Raw genomic sequence first — 20,177 nt, forward strand, 5'->3', positions numbered from 1 at the left:
TGTAAGTCAAGTGTGTTACATCACTTGGATGCATTCCAAAGGTGACTCGGTTGCTGCTTTTCTCCTCTGGCTCTCGCTTGTACGTTCCTTCCTTCTTCTCCAGAACTCATTCACCCTTGATTGATGTTTTACCAGAATGTGGGAGACACTAAAGATGTTTTCACTCTGCTTTGTCTGCTATTCAATGTGGCAGATAATGCAAGAAGTTCCAGAAAATCATTGCCATGTTTTGTTTTCCTGTGAGAGAAACCAAGAGAAAACAATAACTTTTTATGTAGCCTGTCCCGACATTTTCTTATTAGCTGTAGCCTTTGGAATATGAAGTTGGAGAAAATATTCCAGGAGACGGCCCACACAGCTCCACTCAAGACAGGCTGACTAATCCTAAATGAGCAAAATGAGCCTTGTTCTGGTGCGAAGATGTCCAGAAATTTATGTTTTTGTTCTCTAGACAAGCAAACTTGCAATTGATGTAGGTTGACACAACTGGAGAAAATAGATTGTTCCTAATCCACATTTTGTACTTCCAACTGGTCTCGGTCATAGCAGTGACTGGAAAACATACTGGCCAGAGTCCACAGCACAGACTGACCTGAGTCAACATGAAAGACCCAATACCCAGCAGTCGCAGTTGAAGGCAGCTGGATTTGCTGTTTCAGTCGTGCAGACATTGAGTCGCTGGGGGGCATTAAACTGGGATTAATGCTCCGAGAGACGTTCACACCTGAAGCCAGGGAACTGCTTGGCTCATATGCCACCTGAGAGTTGGACCACCTACTTCCAAAGCTCCCCTAACATCTACACTTTGTGAATTCAACATCTCTCACTTTATTCCATGTGACTCAACAAGTCACCGGGCGCCACTTGGAACGAGTCTCCGGCCTCTTTCAAGCAGAGATTGTGGAATATCTGGAGGAAAGGTTGTCAGGGCAACTGTCCCGCCATTGCAGGATTTGGTTCATTCAAACTGCCAGACTCTTTTTTTTTTTTTACAATAAACCACTCAAAACAATCATATCAAAGAAATATCTACACAATGTATTTAAACCAAATATCCATGTCTTTGACTTTGTTGGATAATGTTACACACATCCCACAATCACAAGCCTGATAGTTCACAAGTTCAAGTAATCAAGAAAACAGCTGAAACATAAGATTCCATTCCATGCTCATAATTCATCCCAGCTTGGTATATCAAGTACGATTCAGTGGTTTGAAGTGTGAGAGAATGATTCATTGGAATGTTTATGTTGTTCATATGAATCCTCATTGCTTCCTTTATCTATTTTCTTTTAATCGACAAAGTCAGTTTTATGGTTTCTGAAGTGCACCTGGAAGAATTTGATCATTTTAACATTCACTGCCAATTATGGATTTTTATGGCTTGTAACAAATACTGACACATAGAGAGAAATTGATATAACCCAGAGATGGATTCCAGCATCAGCCTAACAGCCTGTCAGCAACAATGCGTCTCCAACTCTGTCAGCGCTGGAATAACACGTTGCTTTGAATTTCACACCGGTGTGTGACACGCTGTGTACAGTTCAGATCTGAGCAAGCAGAAAAATAACACAAAAGAAACTTTTTTCTAATCCTGCCATGATGTTTTAATAGTGTCTTGATTATTAAACTTTGATGTATCCTGCAGAAGGATAGGGTTTGGAAATAGAAGCATCTGTTTCAGAAGTTTCAAAAGTGAGACATACTAGCAAAACAAATCAAAGATTTCTATGTTCGGAGCCAGATTTTCCAGCAGGAAAGTGACATGTAGTTTGACACAAATGTTATTTTAAAGTGGGAAATCTTTGTTCTAAAAGGTTCACCCGTGACCTCGGAGCAACATCCATCCAACATCACATCTGGGTGCATGTGAGGACTTCACTCCAGTTCACACAGAGAGCGAGCCGTGGATCATTACAACCAGACCAGGTTGATGCACTCAGGGACTTGGTAGCCAATAATCCAGTCAGTCACAGCAGGAGGCAGATTGCGGGACTGAGAAGCAGACGTGGTTGAGCAGATTTAAGACATGGAAAACTGGAACTGTGGTACAATGACTTTTACTGGGCCCAGAGCAAACAAACCCACATCAGATTGGAATCGATTCCTCACACATGACTCACTGCCATCAACCATCATTTCAAACTTCCACATGGAGATCCTCAACAATCCTCTCCACCCAAGCCGAAGAGCACATCCAAGCCCTTCTCTCAACATTACACTTCCTGTCCTGTTCCAGGAATGCAGGAAGGGGGACATCAGTGAAAGGGGCCTTGGTGATGGACTCCACATGATGCAGAGCTGGTGAGAAGGGGCCCAGTGGAGGATTACAGGCGGCAACGATCACTGTCCCTGCATCACCTCAAAGGTTAAAACCCTGGAATCGTGCAAGACGAGGGTAGGACACAAAATACTGCTTTACTGTCTGTAATAGTAATGTGAGTGCCATACTTGTAGTGTGTATGAGTGTTGTTTGTACAGCAGATGTGATTTTTATCACAATACGTGTCTCTTCAAATCTGTTGCATTCAGGCTGATGTGATCTGATAGCTTTTGTCACACAGTCACAACCGATTAATCTCAAGACCAAATAAAGACCATGTGGTTCTGAGAATGACAACACTGCCAAGCCAAATGCTGTGGGGAGTGGGGACGCTCGGCTTTAGACGGTTCCCCTCATACATTGTGGTGTTTGCAAGGGGACATAGTGGAGGATCAGGGGTGGCCGGGCAGGGCAGGGCCGGGCCGGGCCGGACGGGGCTGCGGTGGGTAAACTCCACACACTGCACCCATTCAGATGACCCAGAGCCCTGGATAAAGTTAGGATTGTTTGTCAGCAGGCTGCAACGCCAGGAATGCTCAGTGCCGTCTCTCTCTCTCTCTCTCTCTCTCTCTCTCTCTCTCTCTCTCTCTCTCTCTCTCTCTCTCTCCCTTTATCCCCGTCTACCACTCTCTCTCTCTCTCCCTCCCTCTCTCTCTCTCTCTCTCTCTCTCTCTCTCTCTCTCTCTCTCTCCTGCAGCAGGCAGGATTCTGTGGTGACACCCCCACACTCCCTTCTCTCTGAAGTGAAATAACAGATTCTATTTCTCCCCTGCAAGCTATTTTGGTACCTTAACACACACACACACATATGACCACTCCGCCCATTACCCCCCTCCCCTACCCACCACCTGACCAGTGAGGCCAGTGTCTATACTCAGCATTGGCATTTTCTGGCATATTCCAAGCCGGTCATCATGACATCACTCTCTAAATGGGCACACACGCACACACACAGACACAGACAGTGGTCTGGTGATTCAAACATTGGTTCTAACCAGTGTCCATCCAGCTGCGTCTGAGTTCTGTTATATGGTTGATGTTTGGGTTGTATCACAATCAAATCTCCCTTTGAGTTTTTGATCAAAGGGGGATAAAAAAAAATAAAAAATAATTTTGATATTTTAGTGTAGAAAACATTTATTTCATCCTTGAATTTCCTCAAGGTTTGATTGTCAGACTCTATTTTACACTCAGACTCACATATAACGTATCAAAGTTTTGAATACTTTCCATTGAATGTCATTCTAATATTCTCATTTGTCACTCAAACAAATTTATTATTTTAGATATGTTTGACATAAAATTGTTTGTTTTTTTAACAGCTACCAAATGTGTTTTTACAAGCTGCAGCTTTCCCCCATTCCATTTTTTCCCCTTAACTTCAAAATATTCAATCCAAAACCATATTTTTTTACAATTTACAAACATTTTACGACAAGCTGGACCTCTTATCATAAAGCACAAATCCACATTGGAGCTATAGTGTTGTTGTTTGAACACCCCAGACCGTCAAACTCGTGATGAACCGACAGATCTGAGATCAGAGATCAGAGCGATGCGTCCCAGCTACAGGAACACAGCGCACACACATCTCATCACATCTCCTCCAGCTGAATCTGCACTGTCAGCTTGCTCCAGCTACAACATGTGTTTCCCCTTTGCACCCACAGGATGATGTCACATCCACAGAGTCATGTGCTCCCTGAGTACATCTTAATTTAAAACATCTCCATCTCCTGACTCAGGTCAATATGATCTACATGGAGCCTTAAAACTTTGGCTCTCACAGCAGAGAAAGTATGCACCAAAGAGAAGCACTGAGGGAGAAACTCCCCCGCCATGATGGAGGAGAAGGGACTTCATAATCACGCCCTTGAGTGAATAAACCCATTTTCAGGAGCCGTAATAGCACAGATACCAGTCCAGGGTATTTTTGATATGTGTTGTGGCAAGAAATTGTTAAATCTCTGTCATTACCGTGTCTCTGTCCTGTCATCACCCTGCTTTCACAGACACACACACACACACACATTAGCACACAGAACCTAAGCCCACACACATATGCTCCAAATTGTAGCCCAAAGGAAGAATGATTTAGACTTATCACTCAGGTCATAGTCTTACTTCATCATGTAGCCATGACAGTTGATAAAACTGCTTTAAATCAGCCAGCTAATTAATTGTCAGTTGTATCAACAGTACATGGTAACATTTACTTTCTTATTTATGCTGATGTTCTAATTATTCCTTCAAAATAAAAGACTGATAAAAAGAAGCAAATGACCTTAAAGTCAATTGACCTTTTGGCTTGAATGCTCCTGTTTTTACACAGCACACAGAGCTCCTCAACATATTGCTCCACATGTGCTTCAGCTCTATTTGTGAACATAAACACACACATACACACACACACACACACACACACAAACACCCCTGCATGTTCACCTCCTCACATCTGCCTGCAAAACAAACACAGCACAAGAGGAACTACTTGTCAGCCGCACATAGCCGAGCAACATTTGGACATTGTGCCAACACAAGCAAGTCTATGACCATGACAGATTACCAGGATGTTAGTTTGGGAACTCCTATGGTAAAATACGCTTTGAACCAGGAAGGAATCATTTCCACTGTGTTTACTTACAAATTATTCAGTTCAAAATAACCATTCACCTCAAAGTTCAATTCTCTGAAGCAACACAATCACTTTTTTTAATATAGTGAACACAGGACAATGATGATGGAGTTGAACTTGCTTGCTTTACACACACCTGTACACACACCTGTACACACGCCTGCACGCACACCTGCACACACACCTGTAGGCCTCGACTGAAGCCGTTTTAAAGCTTTTGTTTGTGGCTCATTTAAGTCACAGCAGCACAATAAAAAATAAGCAGCGTGATGGATTATTATGGGTAGTAAAGCAGATTGTGCATTCTACTACCTGAGGGACATTCTGGGAGTGTTTAGTGTTTTTTCTATAGCAGCATTAAGTTTCTCATACTCAAGATACTCAGGCCTTCAACGTATCTGAGCCAGCGCACATATATGAGGCAAGACCAGAAAATGAGAGGATTAGAGGCGTAACCATGAGCCCCGACACTGCTCTGCTTGTTGTACTTGATTCATACGTCTGTCCCAGGTTCCCTTGATACACAAAGCTCCCTTGGCATAACAAACAACAAACTGTGCCCTATGTTTACGGAATCTCAGGAATGGACAGCCATGACGTGTGTGTGTGCATGAGCCCGGCCTGCAACACACTCAGCCAGCTTCACCGGGGTCGTGTGAACATTGTGCTCACTTTAGCTGCCGGCGGTGCAGCACGGCGGCTAACTAACAGCTAGTTAGCTAGATAGCTGCTAGCACGTTCGGTATCTTGGTTCAGTATCAATCTAGCTCATTTTGTACTTTATAATGGGGAATTAAGATTTGTTAAGATTTGTAGAAAAATTTCCTGTCTTACTGTACGTGAAACTCTATTACAAATTAATCTATAGTACAACATTATATATCTGAACGCAGCGCAAGAATTTGTTCGCACCATGGAGAAGTAATGCTACACACCCACAAGATGCAGTTCCTATAAATATCATGGGGCGGGGCAGTAATGTCCCCTTAATCAAATGAGAGTCTTTCACTCTCTCTTACAGTTTAATAAGAGTATAAGAAGTCAAACTGCCTTGATGTGCAACTTTTTCATTGCAAATGACGAACAGGGATCAAACTGCTCTTTGCTGTGCGTTGTTGATAGTAGATTCAGAGGTAGTTTACGTGTTCCCGTGGCGACGAGGGACGATTACGTTTCAGCCCCCACATGGCCCCCCAGGTGAATATAGCATTGAATCCTCCAGACTGACGCTGAAGCAATACTGTGGCCAATTTACTAAATCTAATGATTTACAGTCTTTTACCGCTCAGCTCGGTCACTCACATTGTTTTTCTGTAAGTTGTAGCATTCTGATGTTATCTTCACAGTTCCATAGGGCATTAAAATGGCACTGGGAACATGATCCACAGATAAAAAGCCTCTAAAAGCTCTGTATGTAGTTATAAATACAGTATGTTAGCCATAACCTCAGGGGGAGTTTTCCAATGACATTTTATACTGAAACAACACGGATTGCTTTCCTATTAGAGCTTCCAGATCACCAGTTTGCAGCTTACGCCAATGTCGCCTCATAACGTGAGGAGAGAATGAGAGAAAGTTGTGGAAATATACGTGCAGGACTTTATTTCACAAGGTGTTACTGTCATTATAGCATAATGATGGCCTACAAATTAAACTGTATTTATTGATGTGCACAGCTGATGTAAGTAACAAATGAGACCAGCAGAGCCAAAGGCCAAGTCTATCTTGTTTCATTTCCTCCATGTCCATCTTTTAGCTGTTGTAGCTGTGCATCTAAAGATTCGATTTTCACTCGGACAAAAATAACATGGATATGGTATCAGTCAAGCAAACAGGGCTGGGTTTCCACTGGTAACATGGGTGGGAGAACAGGCCGGTCTTTGTTAGAAGCTTTAGTATCACAGAGGAGAGAGAGGCCATTGTGCTTTAGAAAAGCCCCCTTATGGTTCATGTCCTCAGATCGTAATGGATCCTCGGCCCCAGTTTAACAAATGCAACTCACTCCAACCGACAGTATATGCATTTCAATTGCTCTAGTTACTGGAAATGAGCTGTCATTCAGTCATCAGCTTATCAAGTCCATAGACATACAAACTCCCAATCATCCATCCACCTCAAGTCTCATTATATTATGAGCATTAGGAAGAAGCAAAAATAACCACAATACAAAAAGTTGAATTTTCTTTTCTTTTTTTAATCTCACAAAAATGAATGCTTTTGTTTCTGCAAAGAGATATGGAGTAATCTAGAAAACACTGAAAGCACAATTCTCACTTTACAGATGTCATTTCATGGTTCGCTTTAGGCACTTGGAATTATAACAACATTCCCTTCTGAATAACAAACACATCTTTGGTCCTGTCTGTAATTATAAAACAAAACATAACTCAAGTGAAGCCAGTGTATGAAAATATTACCAGCTTCAACGTTTGTTTCCTCAAAAATGCTTTTTTTTTATTTGACATGTATAAAGCTTCATAAAGACTTTTTAATACTTAAAGATATAACTATCGCTTCATCTCAGAAATGACCAGCAATCTTATAGATGTTTTACAAGAGAAAAAAAGTGAGAAAAATAGATGTGTCGGCTCAAATCAGATGTACAGCAGTACAGGATTGTTTAAGTCAAGTCACATTTGGCAAACGTCGGTTTGTATTTTTTTGTGTGTTTTCAGTTCTTTTCAGTCCTCTTCCTTTGAGAGATGAAGAGCAACGGTTCCACTCTGAAACCTCCTTCAATCACATGAGGGTGAGAAGAGGAAGAGCTCCGCCGGCGCCCTGGAGACGAGCTGACTGATTCAGCTACAGGGCAGCCATGTTTGATAGCTATTACTGCACGGCGACACCTGTGGCGGCTGCACGTGTGCAATATAGTAATTACTGAAGTTGATGTCCTGTACGTACGGAGCTGGCTGGTAGTAACACGTGACATTTGTTACCGTGGGGATGGCGTTCTGCTCAGCCAGCACCCTCAGAGCCAGCATGGAGATGAGGCTGAGAGTCTGGCGTCGCTCGTGGCCCATCAGACACACGGTGCTTTCGTTCACTACCTCGTGCAGAGTCATCAGGCACTCGTAGCGTTTGTGCTCCATCCCAGTAAAGTGGTTTTGGAGGTAGGCCTCCAGTTTCCTCTGCTGCTCCCCTATGTCAGGGAAGTCAATGAAGAAGCGCGAGCACATGTAGCGCTGCATCTGCTTCATGTCCGACTCTGAAGAGGGTCGGAACCCTCGCACCCGCAGGTGGCAGTACTTCAGTAAGCCGCCCCCTCTGATTTCTTCTGGGCTGCGTGTAGCTATTGTCCTGTGACACAGGTGGTCCATGGCCTCCTGGAAGTCCCCATACACACTTTCTCCAAGAACGGTGGGGTGAAAGCTCTCGGACATTGGGGTCTCTGAGCAGCGGTCAAATAAGAGAAGAGAATCGAGGCAAATCTGGAAGGAGTCCACGCTGAATTCAAACTGCCGCCTTAAAGAGTCCACAAATTTTAGCTCCACATTCTTGCCTGTGTTGTTGGACAGTGAGATGAGGCTCCAGCGGTCTGTGTCATTGCAGACTTTCACCAGTTTCTGTATGTAGGCCTCTTTGAGGGTCAGTGCGGTGATGCGCTCCTTACAGACCCCATCAGGCAAGAAGTCCAACAGGCAATCCAGCACAACATCCTTCACCAGACGGAAGGCCTGGTCGTCTTTCAGAGAAACACCAAAGATCAGGTCAAGGTCCTTGTAGCCCAATCCGGTGTCCTGGTGGAGCACATGGCTGGCCGCAGAGCCATTCAGCCTCACATCCTTGACACACACGCCCCTTTCTGCCAGCCTCGCACGCACCACCTAGACAGGGATGAGATAAGAGATGCAACCCGTCAGTCAATGTAGACATGAATATCTGCAATGTCTTCAATTGAAAAACACAAATACGCAAGCCAATATTTGGCGAAGATGAGATCGATACTTCTGCTCCCAAAAGTCCATCCCATCACTATCAGCTTGCTCTGAATGACTCTAAACAGAAAGCAGCAGCGATGCAACTGTGCCCCTCCATCTGCAGGTCAGATTGTCTTATCCTGCCATAGAAACAGTGATAAGATAAGCGTTTGAACAAGAGAGAGAGCGAGAGTGAAGACACAGAGTCTCTGCCCCACAATGACCATCACAAGGTCGCCGAGGTTCAGCAGCGTTTCCTCTCCTCTGTACCGATGACCTGTGAAATGCGGCGTTTTGCCTCAGTGCTGCAACGTGAGCATCTACAGCTGGGCAGGACATAGCAACAGCACTGCTAAGAACATGTCCAAACACCCAAACAGGACAAAGACACGCATTCAGAGCATTTCCTAGGGGGAATTAATCATCCACATTGCTGTTTGTGATATAAGAAATGTATTGTTCATATAACATTTGGAAGTGATCAGTGTCTGAATGGTACAACTAAGCAGCATGTAACACAAGCTGGAACTGCAGTGTTATATGGGCCAAGCTATTCTTTAAGCTTGTCATATTAAATCACTAAGTGGACGTGAGGCAAAGTTGATTCATGGAGCAGCCACACACACACACACACACACACACACACACACACACACACACACACACACACACACACACACACACACACACACACACACACACACACACACACACACACACACACACACACACACACACACACACACACACACACACACACACACACACACACACACACACACACACACACACACACACACACACACACACACACACACACACACACACACACACACACACACACACACACACACACACACACACACACACACACACACACACACACACACACACACCTACTGGCCCGTCAGATTAGTGTTTGAGGGTTATTAACTCTCTCTCCCATGGTGATCAGATAACATGTTGGCTCTATTTATACGTAGTGGGTCAGGCCGCAGACAAACAAACATCTGAAGACACATCAACACCTCTGACTCAAGAGGTTGGAGAACAAAATCATGATAAGCCCAACTTGGCAGTAGCATTGCTGTGAACATTCTCTGACTGAGTCCAAATTCCAATCAAATGCAACAACGATATCACCAAGTTGTTGTTTTGTTTGTGTTGTGGTCAAACACATTTACTTTACTCCATCTTCAGACTAAAACCAGGTCTATGTCTTCTTGTGCCTCTCCAAATCCTGCCAGAGACCAATCAGTGTCGCGCCTGGTGTCCACAGTCTCGCTTGTTCCCCACTAACAAGCTAAAAATCAGACTTGTGTTAGGTGAGTGGGGGAGGGGGGGTTGTGGGGGCATAGGGTTGTATAGTTGAGGCCGACTTGCTCATGGGCTGTGAAATAGGCCACAGCTCTGAGCTGTGAAGCAATTAAGGCCACAGGGTATTGTTATCTCAGATCTACGGTTACAGGCGACTCCTTGGACTCTAGAGTGCTGTGCTGCTGTGGTGGAGTTAATGGTCTTTTTTATCTGAGCCTTCCTTCAATATTCTCTGTTATGCTGTGACGGGACAAAAGTCCAAACTCTCAGCCGGGACCAGAAGAGGCCTGATAACAAAAAAACAAAAAACTATGGCATACTTTAGACCTACAGGGAGTTTCCTCTTCAGGTGTACTCATTCATGTTCAACAGAAGTGAAGTGCGTCTTTGCCTATTCAGCAACTCACCAAATGAATCTATGTGACAGATGGCAAATGTTGGTAAAATTATACAGGGTTTCTCGAAATCCTGGGTAAACTGGAGTCATCTTCCATACGAGAGGCTGCAACCTACATTTAAGCCTCGCACTCACTCAATGGAGCATTCATCTTCCACGACCACAAGCATGAAGTCTGGGCTTGTTTCTCTCATCTGGAATATATACTGTATACACTGTATGCTGGGAAATGAAAGGGGTGTAAAGGTATACGCCAACAGAATGAGTGATCTTTACTTTCATATTAAATTGGATGTGTTCGCATTTGCTTTGCACTTAAGTGCCTAGCTGCATCTCCTGAACACCACAGGGAAAGAGAAATGCGATCCAGCAATAATGCATGAGGGTGGAAATGTGGCAGGAATTCATGTGACTGTAAAATACATTTGAAGTCAAACCAGAGCATTTCAAAGGCTCTTTCCCCCTTCAGTCCAGTCTGGAACGGCAATGTGACGAGACATGTTTAAGTCCATTCATTTCTATATTGTTTGCTTGAATGGAAATGTATTCAAATTACAGATAGTTCAACCATTATCAGCAAGAGTATATAGGTGTAACTTTATACAACGGAAGAGTAGAACATTTGGAGAGGAATGAACGGCAGCACGAGGGAAACTGTGACAAGAGTCCAAAGTCTACATCCCAAATATGAGGAATACAGGAATCCATCTTATATGGACCGGCATGGAGTCTATATGCTGGGCAGGTTCATGCTGAGGGAAGGAATGCTGCTCTATGTAATCACTTCTATACTCTCAGTGGAGTTCTAGGGGCCACCAGGGGTCCTTGATGAGTTTCCAGGGAGTCGGAACCAAATAAAGAACTATTTAATTACAGGATTTAACTCTTCAGCTACCATCAAGAAAACTGCTACATTCATATAGAAACCTATGACATATAAAGTGCGATATTCTCCTGCTTTAACTTGTGTGATGTGTGTGTTTGAATGTGTGTGTGTGTACCTGAACAATGTGCCGGGGCTGCACGGACAGAGTAGGGAAGTTCCCTCGGCCGTGGATGGGCACAGCCTCCCCCAGGATCGAGTCCAAGCGCTGCACCTGATCCCAAGACAGCACGCTGAACCGCCGGCTCTGATCCGACGCATCACTGCAAGACATGGCCATGAAACTGTGAACCCCCCCGAAGAAATGAAACCAGCGCGATCTGAGTCAGCTGCTCGTCCAAGAACCGATCAATCAGCTCCGAATATCTCTGTCCCAAATCCTGCGAGTTCCAGCTGTCAGCGGCAGAATGGAGCGAGTGGAAGCTTCAGATGGTCGCCTGGGAAGTTGGAGTTGGATTGTGAAGTGCGGAGGCTTGAGTGGGATCAGCAGTTTCCAAAGTGTGCGCCGTTATATCCGGTCAGCCTGCAAAGAACCGATTCATAAGGAAGGTCCAGATGGTTTAAAGGCTGCTCATTAGCATGGCGCCTCTGATTGGCTGCTCTATTTGGTCACTGATTACGGACGCGCAGCCCTCAGGGAAAGTCTCAAGCCCCGCCCACTCGCCCCGCCCACCGTGTCAGGGCTTCTCCTCTGCACGCCCCCACCAGCCCTCTACTCCAACATCTACAGGGGTCCTGAGGCCTCGTTCACATTACAGAAGCACAGATCTCAACCTCCTGTTTCCTGTGGTTAGGGTTAGGGTTAGGGCTTGAATAAAAAACAAATCTGATAAATTCAATGAAAGACAATGAAAGACTGTGACGCAATTGCACTATAATGTCTGATTTTCATTATTTACTGACACAAATTGTATTTTTTTGTTGATGCCAATAGCCTCAAATGCACTCAAAGTAGAAACTTGTGATGATTAATTGCAGTTCTGGTGAATGAAATGATCGCAGATGTCAGGTTAGCCACTTATCTTATATTGACCCTGGAAAGATTGACTTCCTGCGTTCAGTTATATCATTTATGCACCAGCTGATCAAATAAAAATAAGATTGCTCTAATTACGCTTTTCCGATGCGGGAGGAATGCCTTGCTGCAGGGTGATTTAATGACTCTCATGTTTCTTAGATTACCCAAAAAAACTTCACAGTCACAGTACCAAGACCAGTTTGCTTAAATCTAAAACACTAAAACACCAATATAATGTTTTTGGCTTAGTAAAAATCTTGAAATAGGAAATATAAGAGATTATTTGCAGCCATTTTGTGCATCCTGTTATTAAACACACCACCTAATATCCTTCATTGACATGTGTTTGCACATTGCCAGCCTGTTAGTATCCAAACTATGATAGTGGGCTATTGAAACTGTAAAAGTTTGCTTGTTAATCATATATTTTAATCGCTCCTTATCACATTTAATAGATAGCCAAGTGTAAAGTGGAGACTTGTTAACTTAACCAATGGAAAGTGAAGGCCTCCACACACAGGCACCTTCTCTTATTCAGAGTGCTGCTGATTGTGCAGCGTTTCATGAATAGACTCAGATAACCTGTGATACCCTTTCATCTTTCCATTTACCTTTTCAAATACCTGATTACCCTTTTATTTCCACCATGCGTACTTATCTGTATTTCTTCAAACAAGGCAGTGCAAATATTAAGGAATTCCTGCATTTGTCAGCTTTTCATATCATATTCTGGTCCATTAGAGGTTTACTTTAACATTATAGTGAGAGGGGAACATATCATCCATCCATCTGTTATATTTACTTCAGCTGGTCAGGATGGTGCATTGACAGGCGTTAGTCTTCCCTGTGCTTCAGGTTTATACACACGGAGGCATGAAAACACAGCTGCAAAGTCACATAACAGAAGATTCATGTCAATGTGTGACTTTTAAATGAACTACATCTACTAAAACATAGCAGTTCCCTTTCCCTGACAGTGAGCTGATAAACTGAAGCAAACAGGCGACTTCTTAACCCCTCAGCGCTCAAATCTGTCAACACAGCATTTTAATGCTCCTGTAAAATATTTACAATAGAGTAAAGTTCATTTCATGATTGACCTGAGTGAGTTTTTAGTGATGCAGCCATAAAACTCAGACAGACAGATGGAAACAACCGCACTCTCTAGCTCACTCACTCACTCACTCACTCACTCACTCACTCACTCACTCGCTCACTCACACGCTCACTCACATGCTCACTCACATGCTCACTCACATGCTCACTCGCTCACTCACTCACTCAGTCAGTCAGTCAGTCAGTCAGTCACTCGCTCGCTCACTCACTCGCTCACTCACTCACTCACTCACTCACTCACTCACTCACTCACTCTATAGGTGTGTGTGTGTGAGTGTGTGTGTGTGTTTTGTCTACAACATGGTGGCCTCTGAACCGTTCACAGGCCTCAGGGAGGTCAGGTCGTGGGTGGAACATGGATTCCGTCTCCATGGAAGACCATTTCAAATCCTGTGATGTCAACATAATCCTGTTCCCGTGGCAACAGCATCTAGGGTTGTCGGGCAGCTGGGCAGAGGCGTCTCCAGCTGAGGTCCTGCCAGGTGCCAATGTGAAATACATGCGTCATCAGACTATAAATAAAAAGCTGTGTGGCAGCTGTGCATCCTGGGAGCAAAGCCGGCGTTTACCTGAATGTGAAACACTTGGGATGAGAGAACAATAAAGGCAGATAAATGTCAGGCCACTTGACATTCTCAGGTTCCCTCATAGTCCAAAGCCTGTGTGTCGCACGGAGTCAGTCAGAGGCTGATGATGATGTCACCACAGCCAGTGGAACAACAACATATCAGGATACACATTTCAGTAAATAATACGTTTGGGATAACATATTGTCAGATTAAAGTGGAATAAACTCAGACGTCATGTATCGCCAACATGATTCACACAAGTTTAATCTACAATTATCACCCTGACAACACATTATCCCACTTATTACATCGCTGCTTACCAAATTAATAAACATTTCAAGCAGTATACCAATTTTAATTTAATTTCAACCTTCTGCTGACAAAAACAGAATGAATATGAAGTCTTTCAGCCTGATGAGGTCGAGATCTGACACACGTCCCTGCTGTATTACACCAAGAAGGAGATGCTGGTTAGTAGCTAGTTGCTGTCAGCTCCCATAAAGCAGATAAGCAAACACTGGCCTACATGTTGGCTTGATGAGCGGCTGGTTTTCAAATATTCAGTCATTATTAGAAAACTAGACTTGGCCATAGAATGAAGCGTTTGATGATCAGAGAGACGTGTGATTGCTTCACCGAATGATCTTTTCCTCTTTCTCTGAGCTTAGGTCAATACAGTAGGATCCTTTATTCTACATCCTGGAGGAACCATGACAACTTTGACTGTGAGTCTAGTAGGCGGGGTGAGATAGCCAGTGTTTGATCACACCTTAAATAAATGATGCAGGTAAAAGCATCTAATCCGCAGCAGGGAACACGGACGCTAAAGGAACACAAACACAAACACAGGTCGTCATTATTTCCTGATCAGTCTCTACTACGCAACAAGAAGGAGAAGAGGAACAATCCGGTGGAACAAGCTTCTCTCAGGCACACAGGCTCATCGTCAGACGTCACCGCGCTGTTAAAGCATTGTTACCACACAGCAAATAGTGAGCTGTCACGCCGAGGCCCTGCATGAAGACAGATAACATGTCCTTTTTACACACTCTCATCTATCTTTACTATTTCCTCAAATCATTCTCCCCATTCGTCAGCCAGCGCATTCAAACATGTCAGAACAAGTCTCCTGTCTATAATTAGACTACTGTAGGAGCAGAATGGTGACGGAGCTGCTTCTATTACACCGATACGGCCTGCAGTCTACTCCACCACAAACTGGTTCCAGGGTTTTATTGTGGTTCTATCAGACACAGTGAACTCGGAGCCAGCTGATCTTATCTGTGTTTTGATGTCACGGTGAATTCCCCCCCCCCCCCCCCTTTTTGGCAGCAGGTGAGCCGCCTGCTGGGAGACAGTTAGCTTAACCTGGTTGAGTTGACATCAGGGCCGAACTGCGATAGAGAGAATACGGTGATAAGAGACCGCTTTGCTTTTTTCGAGATTTGCTGCAGACAACAAATCTATGTGACAACGGAACAGAGTTACGCAAGCGGCCGCGCTGCTGACGTCAGACCCCGCACGCTCTCTGCTTGATTGATTAGAGTAGGGCTCGGCTGAACAAACCTGTGTGTGTGTGTGTGTGGAAAAAAACTAACACGCCAAAACACACTTTGGCTTGAAGTGGCAACATACATCCTACATCCTCTCTGTGCTGTGTTGACACCTGCACTGTGAAGCCGAGCTCAGATGAAAGAGAAGAAGAGCGGACGCATGCTACTGTTTGTCAGTTTACCTGGTGTGTACTTTGCAATACACACTCAGCAGCCTTGGCTCTGTGTGTATGTTACACACACACTGACTCAGTGATAAAGTTGTTCCCTCTAGTCGGGTTTGAAATCGTTCATACGGGAGCTTTCTAGAGATTACAGCTCAAAGGTCAAACAATATGTTAGTGTGTGCGTTATGTAAGACTTTACTGCATGAGCACTTTTTTAAAGTCTAAAGAAAACACATATTGAAGTTTTGTTTAAAGTTGCTGACATTGTACACAGAGAACAGAAAAGGAGAGCAGAAAGTGATGTATGAGCTCGTGGATCAATTCCAAACCCAATATTCAAACCAAGTAAAATCTGTATTTCTCCTATGATTGATGTCAGGTCACGTCAGGTATATGTGGACATGATTCCATGTTCTTGTCCCCCCTCGTACCCCCTAGCCCCCCCGCCCCCCCTGAGCCCCGAGCTGAGCACATGGATCCCCCTGTGACTTACATCTTGTTATGCAGGACGTGTGGAGGAAAGGAATGCACGACCGCCGTAATAAAACACTCCCACCCCCTTCTGTGTGTCTGCGATGCCCCAACATGGATCGCCTCTGTAACTGGAGCTTAAATGATGTTATGCAATTACCCCAACTCTCCCCCCTTCTCCCGATCGGACAGGAAAAGAAATAGTTCAGAAGCCGTGATGTAAATGATCTTCTTTGGTCCAAGGGAGAGACTGCAGCATTCCTCAGTTCCTGACATCGGCGGCCGTGTTGTGGATGCACACATGGCTCCCTGTGGGTTCTGGTTCTGGTCTGATTTCCCGCCTGATTAAAGTGAAACCACTGCAGAGAGGTGGAGGGCACATTAAAGTGTGGAATATATCCCAGTCAGCAAATGTCGCCTTTAAAAAGCCTGTAAAATAAACATGTTCTGTAATTTAGCTCCTGTCACCTCATAACATGTGAATAACACATGTGCAGAGTGCAGCCGCTGCATATTAAGAGTGTGTGGGGGGGCGGGGGGGCAACAAGCCTGTCCACCCTCTGGAGCATTTACCAGAAGTGAACGGGACGGGGGGGGGACCCCTATTTAGCAGCCAGCTCTGATTTCATTCCCAGAAATCACCTCACCGCCGTCCAGAAGGGACGAGACCAAGTCTGTGTGTGTGTGTTTGTGTGTGTGTGTGTGTGTGTGTGTGTGTGTGTGTGTGTGTGTGTGTGTGTGAGCGCGCGTGCGGTTGTGCGTGTGCGTGTGCTTGTGCGTGTGCGTGCGTGTGTGTGCGTGTGTGCGTGTGTGTGTGTGTGTGTGTGTGGAAAGGGTGGGTGGGGTGATAAAGACCATAACACATTGGTGACCAGTTCTGTCTATCAGCTAGAATTAAGCTTCTGATGCCCCGCAGCAGTGGCACTGTGTGTGTGTGTGTGTGTGTGTGTGTGTGTGTGTGTGTGTGTGTGTGTGTGTGTGTGTTTGTTAATGTGGCGATTACACAGCACAGTCAGGCTCAAGCTGCGTTTCAGCCAAACTTTCTCTCAGGTTAAGTCTTTGTTGAAGTGAGAGCAGAGCCGAGGAGCAGCCGGGCCCTCAGATCAGCGTCCAGGCCTCATAAATCCTCCTGCTGAAGACTCAGAGCCATCGGTGCAGAAAGAGATTTCCCATCATGCCGAGGGTGAAAAAAAAAAAGGAGCCAGCTGGATTTTCAGAGAGCGACATATTCTTTCAAGCTATCAAAAGCACAAAGTACACATTCATAAATTCATAAATCTATCAGGAATGATTGACAGCTCGGCTCATGTTTGTGTCTGTTTGATAATATTGATAACAGGATAATCTCTCCAACAAAAACAAGCGTGGCGTGTTCGCTGTTGTTTGTGATTGATGTGAGATGAATGCAAATGAAGGCATGTGGGGAAACAGGCATGTTACACACACACACACACACACACACACACACGGAGGGTCGTGTGTTAGAGCCTCTCTTCTTTCTCATTCTTTGCTTTTACTCACTTTCTCCTTTTTTGACCGTGAACATATATTTTTCAGACATTTAGCCGATATCCCTGTCAGTACACTCATACACTCTTACACTTCACTCAAAGAGCAGCAGCATCTCATGTATCCTTCAGATTTCATTACAGGAACACTTTGGCTCACATTTTCTCACATATTTCCATTTCTATACATAATGTCCCAGGATGCTTTAAGAGAAAAGTTCACTCCACTGCTGCTGCTGAGTTTGGGGCTCAATCACACCAAACACTAGATACTTGGAAGATGTCCAAACTGATCCAGTAAGGAGTCGAATGATTCTAGGAAACAAAGCTGCATTTTTACCCCACAAACAAAAACATGAGAGTAAGTTGGGAATACGTCCCGTCTTGTCCCTTGGGTGAGACAGCATCCTCACCTGTCTGTCCTAGTCACCTTGTCTCACCTCCTCTATAGAGCAGCAGGCCCCTCTCTCTCTCTCTCTTTCTCTCTCTCTCTCTCTCTCTCTCTCTGCTACATAACCCGGGGTCATGGGCTGCAGCCTGCAGGTCAGCGGCCTCACTATTGCGCAACCACCACAGCTACATAACCTGATTGTCAAAGTGAATTTACTACCTCCGCTCTTAAACAAATGTAAGTTGATTTAAATGGAACATCTACCTGAGTCGATCAGAGATTAAAGGTGCATGACAACAAAAATCCAATACAAATCCCCCCAGAAAATATTCTAATATTATAAAATGAATGGAGACACAAACATTCTCTTCTTCTGAGGGAATCACATTCTGAAAGCTAAAGATAAAAATAACAGACGATAAATTCAACCCATTAAGAGAATATTTGGGGTTGCCAGGTTTGAAGAGGCCGCCTGGCGAGTGAGAGGATGAAGCTGTGATGAGTTATGTGCTGGCGGCTCAGCTTCAATATTATTAATAGGAGCTGTCAGCAGCAGGGCCACTATATGGAAGCTTGATTGAGCTCATATCAAACAGCCACGCTGAGCGGGCGAGGAGATAAGGATTGACCCTGTGCTGCCCTACTCCATGGCACTATGTCAGCTTTCCACCAACATGGAGCCAATGTTTTTCCACTCAGAGAATGAGGGATATCTCAGGTCTTTCTGCCTTCACGTATCTAATCTGTGCGCCGACGGAGAAAACACAGAACAAACGCTTTCCTTCAAAGTCGCTGATATGGTCAAATGGAAATGAATTTTGTGATTAACAAGCAGATAGGTGATTCTAATCAAGATGGTGAAGACTTCATTGCGTAACATGGCAACAGTAATAGCTGCTGTTGTTGCGTGCGTGTGTGTGTGTGTGTGTAGGATTCAGTCGCAGCCCAGTCAAAGACCCAATAATCAATAATAATCCTTACTGACCACCACCACCCAAGATAACCCTGGGTGCAGTAAAGTCCACACACATGCACACACTCACACACACACTGACTGACCCGATGTCTGAGCAAACTGCATGCATCCTGAAACCAAACACACAAAGACGACATTGAATAACTCTGAAGTGATCAAGCATAAGCTGTAAGTAAGGAAAGGCTTTGCGGGCTTCACACATGTGCTGCTGCAAGCCACTGTGTCCAAACCCTCCACACACACACACACACACACACACACACACACACACATTCACACACAGATAATTAAATCCACCAGTGTTACACCCACGCAAACACGTGGATAAGCAACGCACTGATGCGACACACACACACACACACACACACACGTTTTTTCTGGTTATGTTCTTCAGCATTGTAATGTACCAGCAGCAAATTTCCACTATTTCACATCCAAAGTCACTGGCATTGTTTTCTGTAGTTTGGAGCAGTTTGGAGATATTTGGTCTTCACTCAACAGGTCCATAATCTGTAGACTGAACTATGGAACACGTCAAACGTCTGAACGTGAAGATATAAGCTCAAATGAGATATAAATATGTCCGCCGCTGCCTCAGAAAGCACATCTGCATTGTTCAGATGTTGCCATGCCAGCATAACATCCAGGTGCCTTCACATGTCAGCTCAGGTGAAGCATCTGTGTGTGTGTGTGTGTTGTGCCAATTCAGGGTGCGGTGAGGAAGATATCTACCCTCAGCAAATTGATTTTACAGGCGTTACTGTCATTATAACATAACAAAGCTCTATTATACATACATTCATCTTTGACTGTGTTGTGTGTAACGTCAACATGGATGCATAAGGGTCCATTCTACAGATTACACACACCTGCTGAGGGAAGATTAATCATCTCCTAGATACTCTAACTTCCACACAAACATGTAAGTAA

At 44.4% G+C, this 20,177-nt stretch overlaps 1 protein-coding gene across 1 annotated transcript; it reads right to left on the reverse strand.

The window, feature by feature from the left end:
• Positions 1-7,152: 7,152 nt before the first annotated feature.
• Positions 7,153-12,092, reverse strand: tent5ba (terminal nucleotidyltransferase 5ba). Its single transcript, XM_076160873.1, has 2 exons — positions 11,597-12,092; positions 7,153-8,788 (listed from the first exon to the last, which is right to left on the reverse strand). Exons 1-2 carry the CDS (start codon positions 11,756-11,758, stop codon positions 7,760-7,762), a joined length of 1,191 nt encoding a protein of 396 aa, XP_076016988.1. The 5' UTR covers positions 11,759-12,092; the 3' UTR covers positions 7,153-7,759.
• Between the last annotated feature and the right edge of the window lie 8,085 nt (positions 12,093-20,177).

This window comes from Genypterus blacodes, unplaced genomic scaffold (assembly GCF_046128005.1).
Source record: "Genypterus blacodes isolate CSIRO-AG114 ecotype Tasmania unplaced genomic scaffold, CSIRO-AGI_Gbla_v1 ptg000107l_1, whole genome shotgun sequence".
Taxonomy (NCBI): Eukaryota; Metazoa; Chordata; class Actinopteri; order Ophidiiformes; family Ophidiidae; genus Genypterus; species Genypterus blacodes.

Excerpts from the sequence above, each read along its gene's own strand:
- tent5ba (XM_076160873.1), bottom strand. The coding sequence starts at position 11,758 with ATGGCCATGTCTTGCAGTGATGCGTCGGATCAGAGCCGGCGGTTCAGC. Across the intron at positions 8,789-11,596 it reads AGCCCCGGCACATTGTTCAG|GTGGTGCGTGCGAGGCTGGC; the intron begins GTACACACACAC and ends ATCCCTGTCTAG.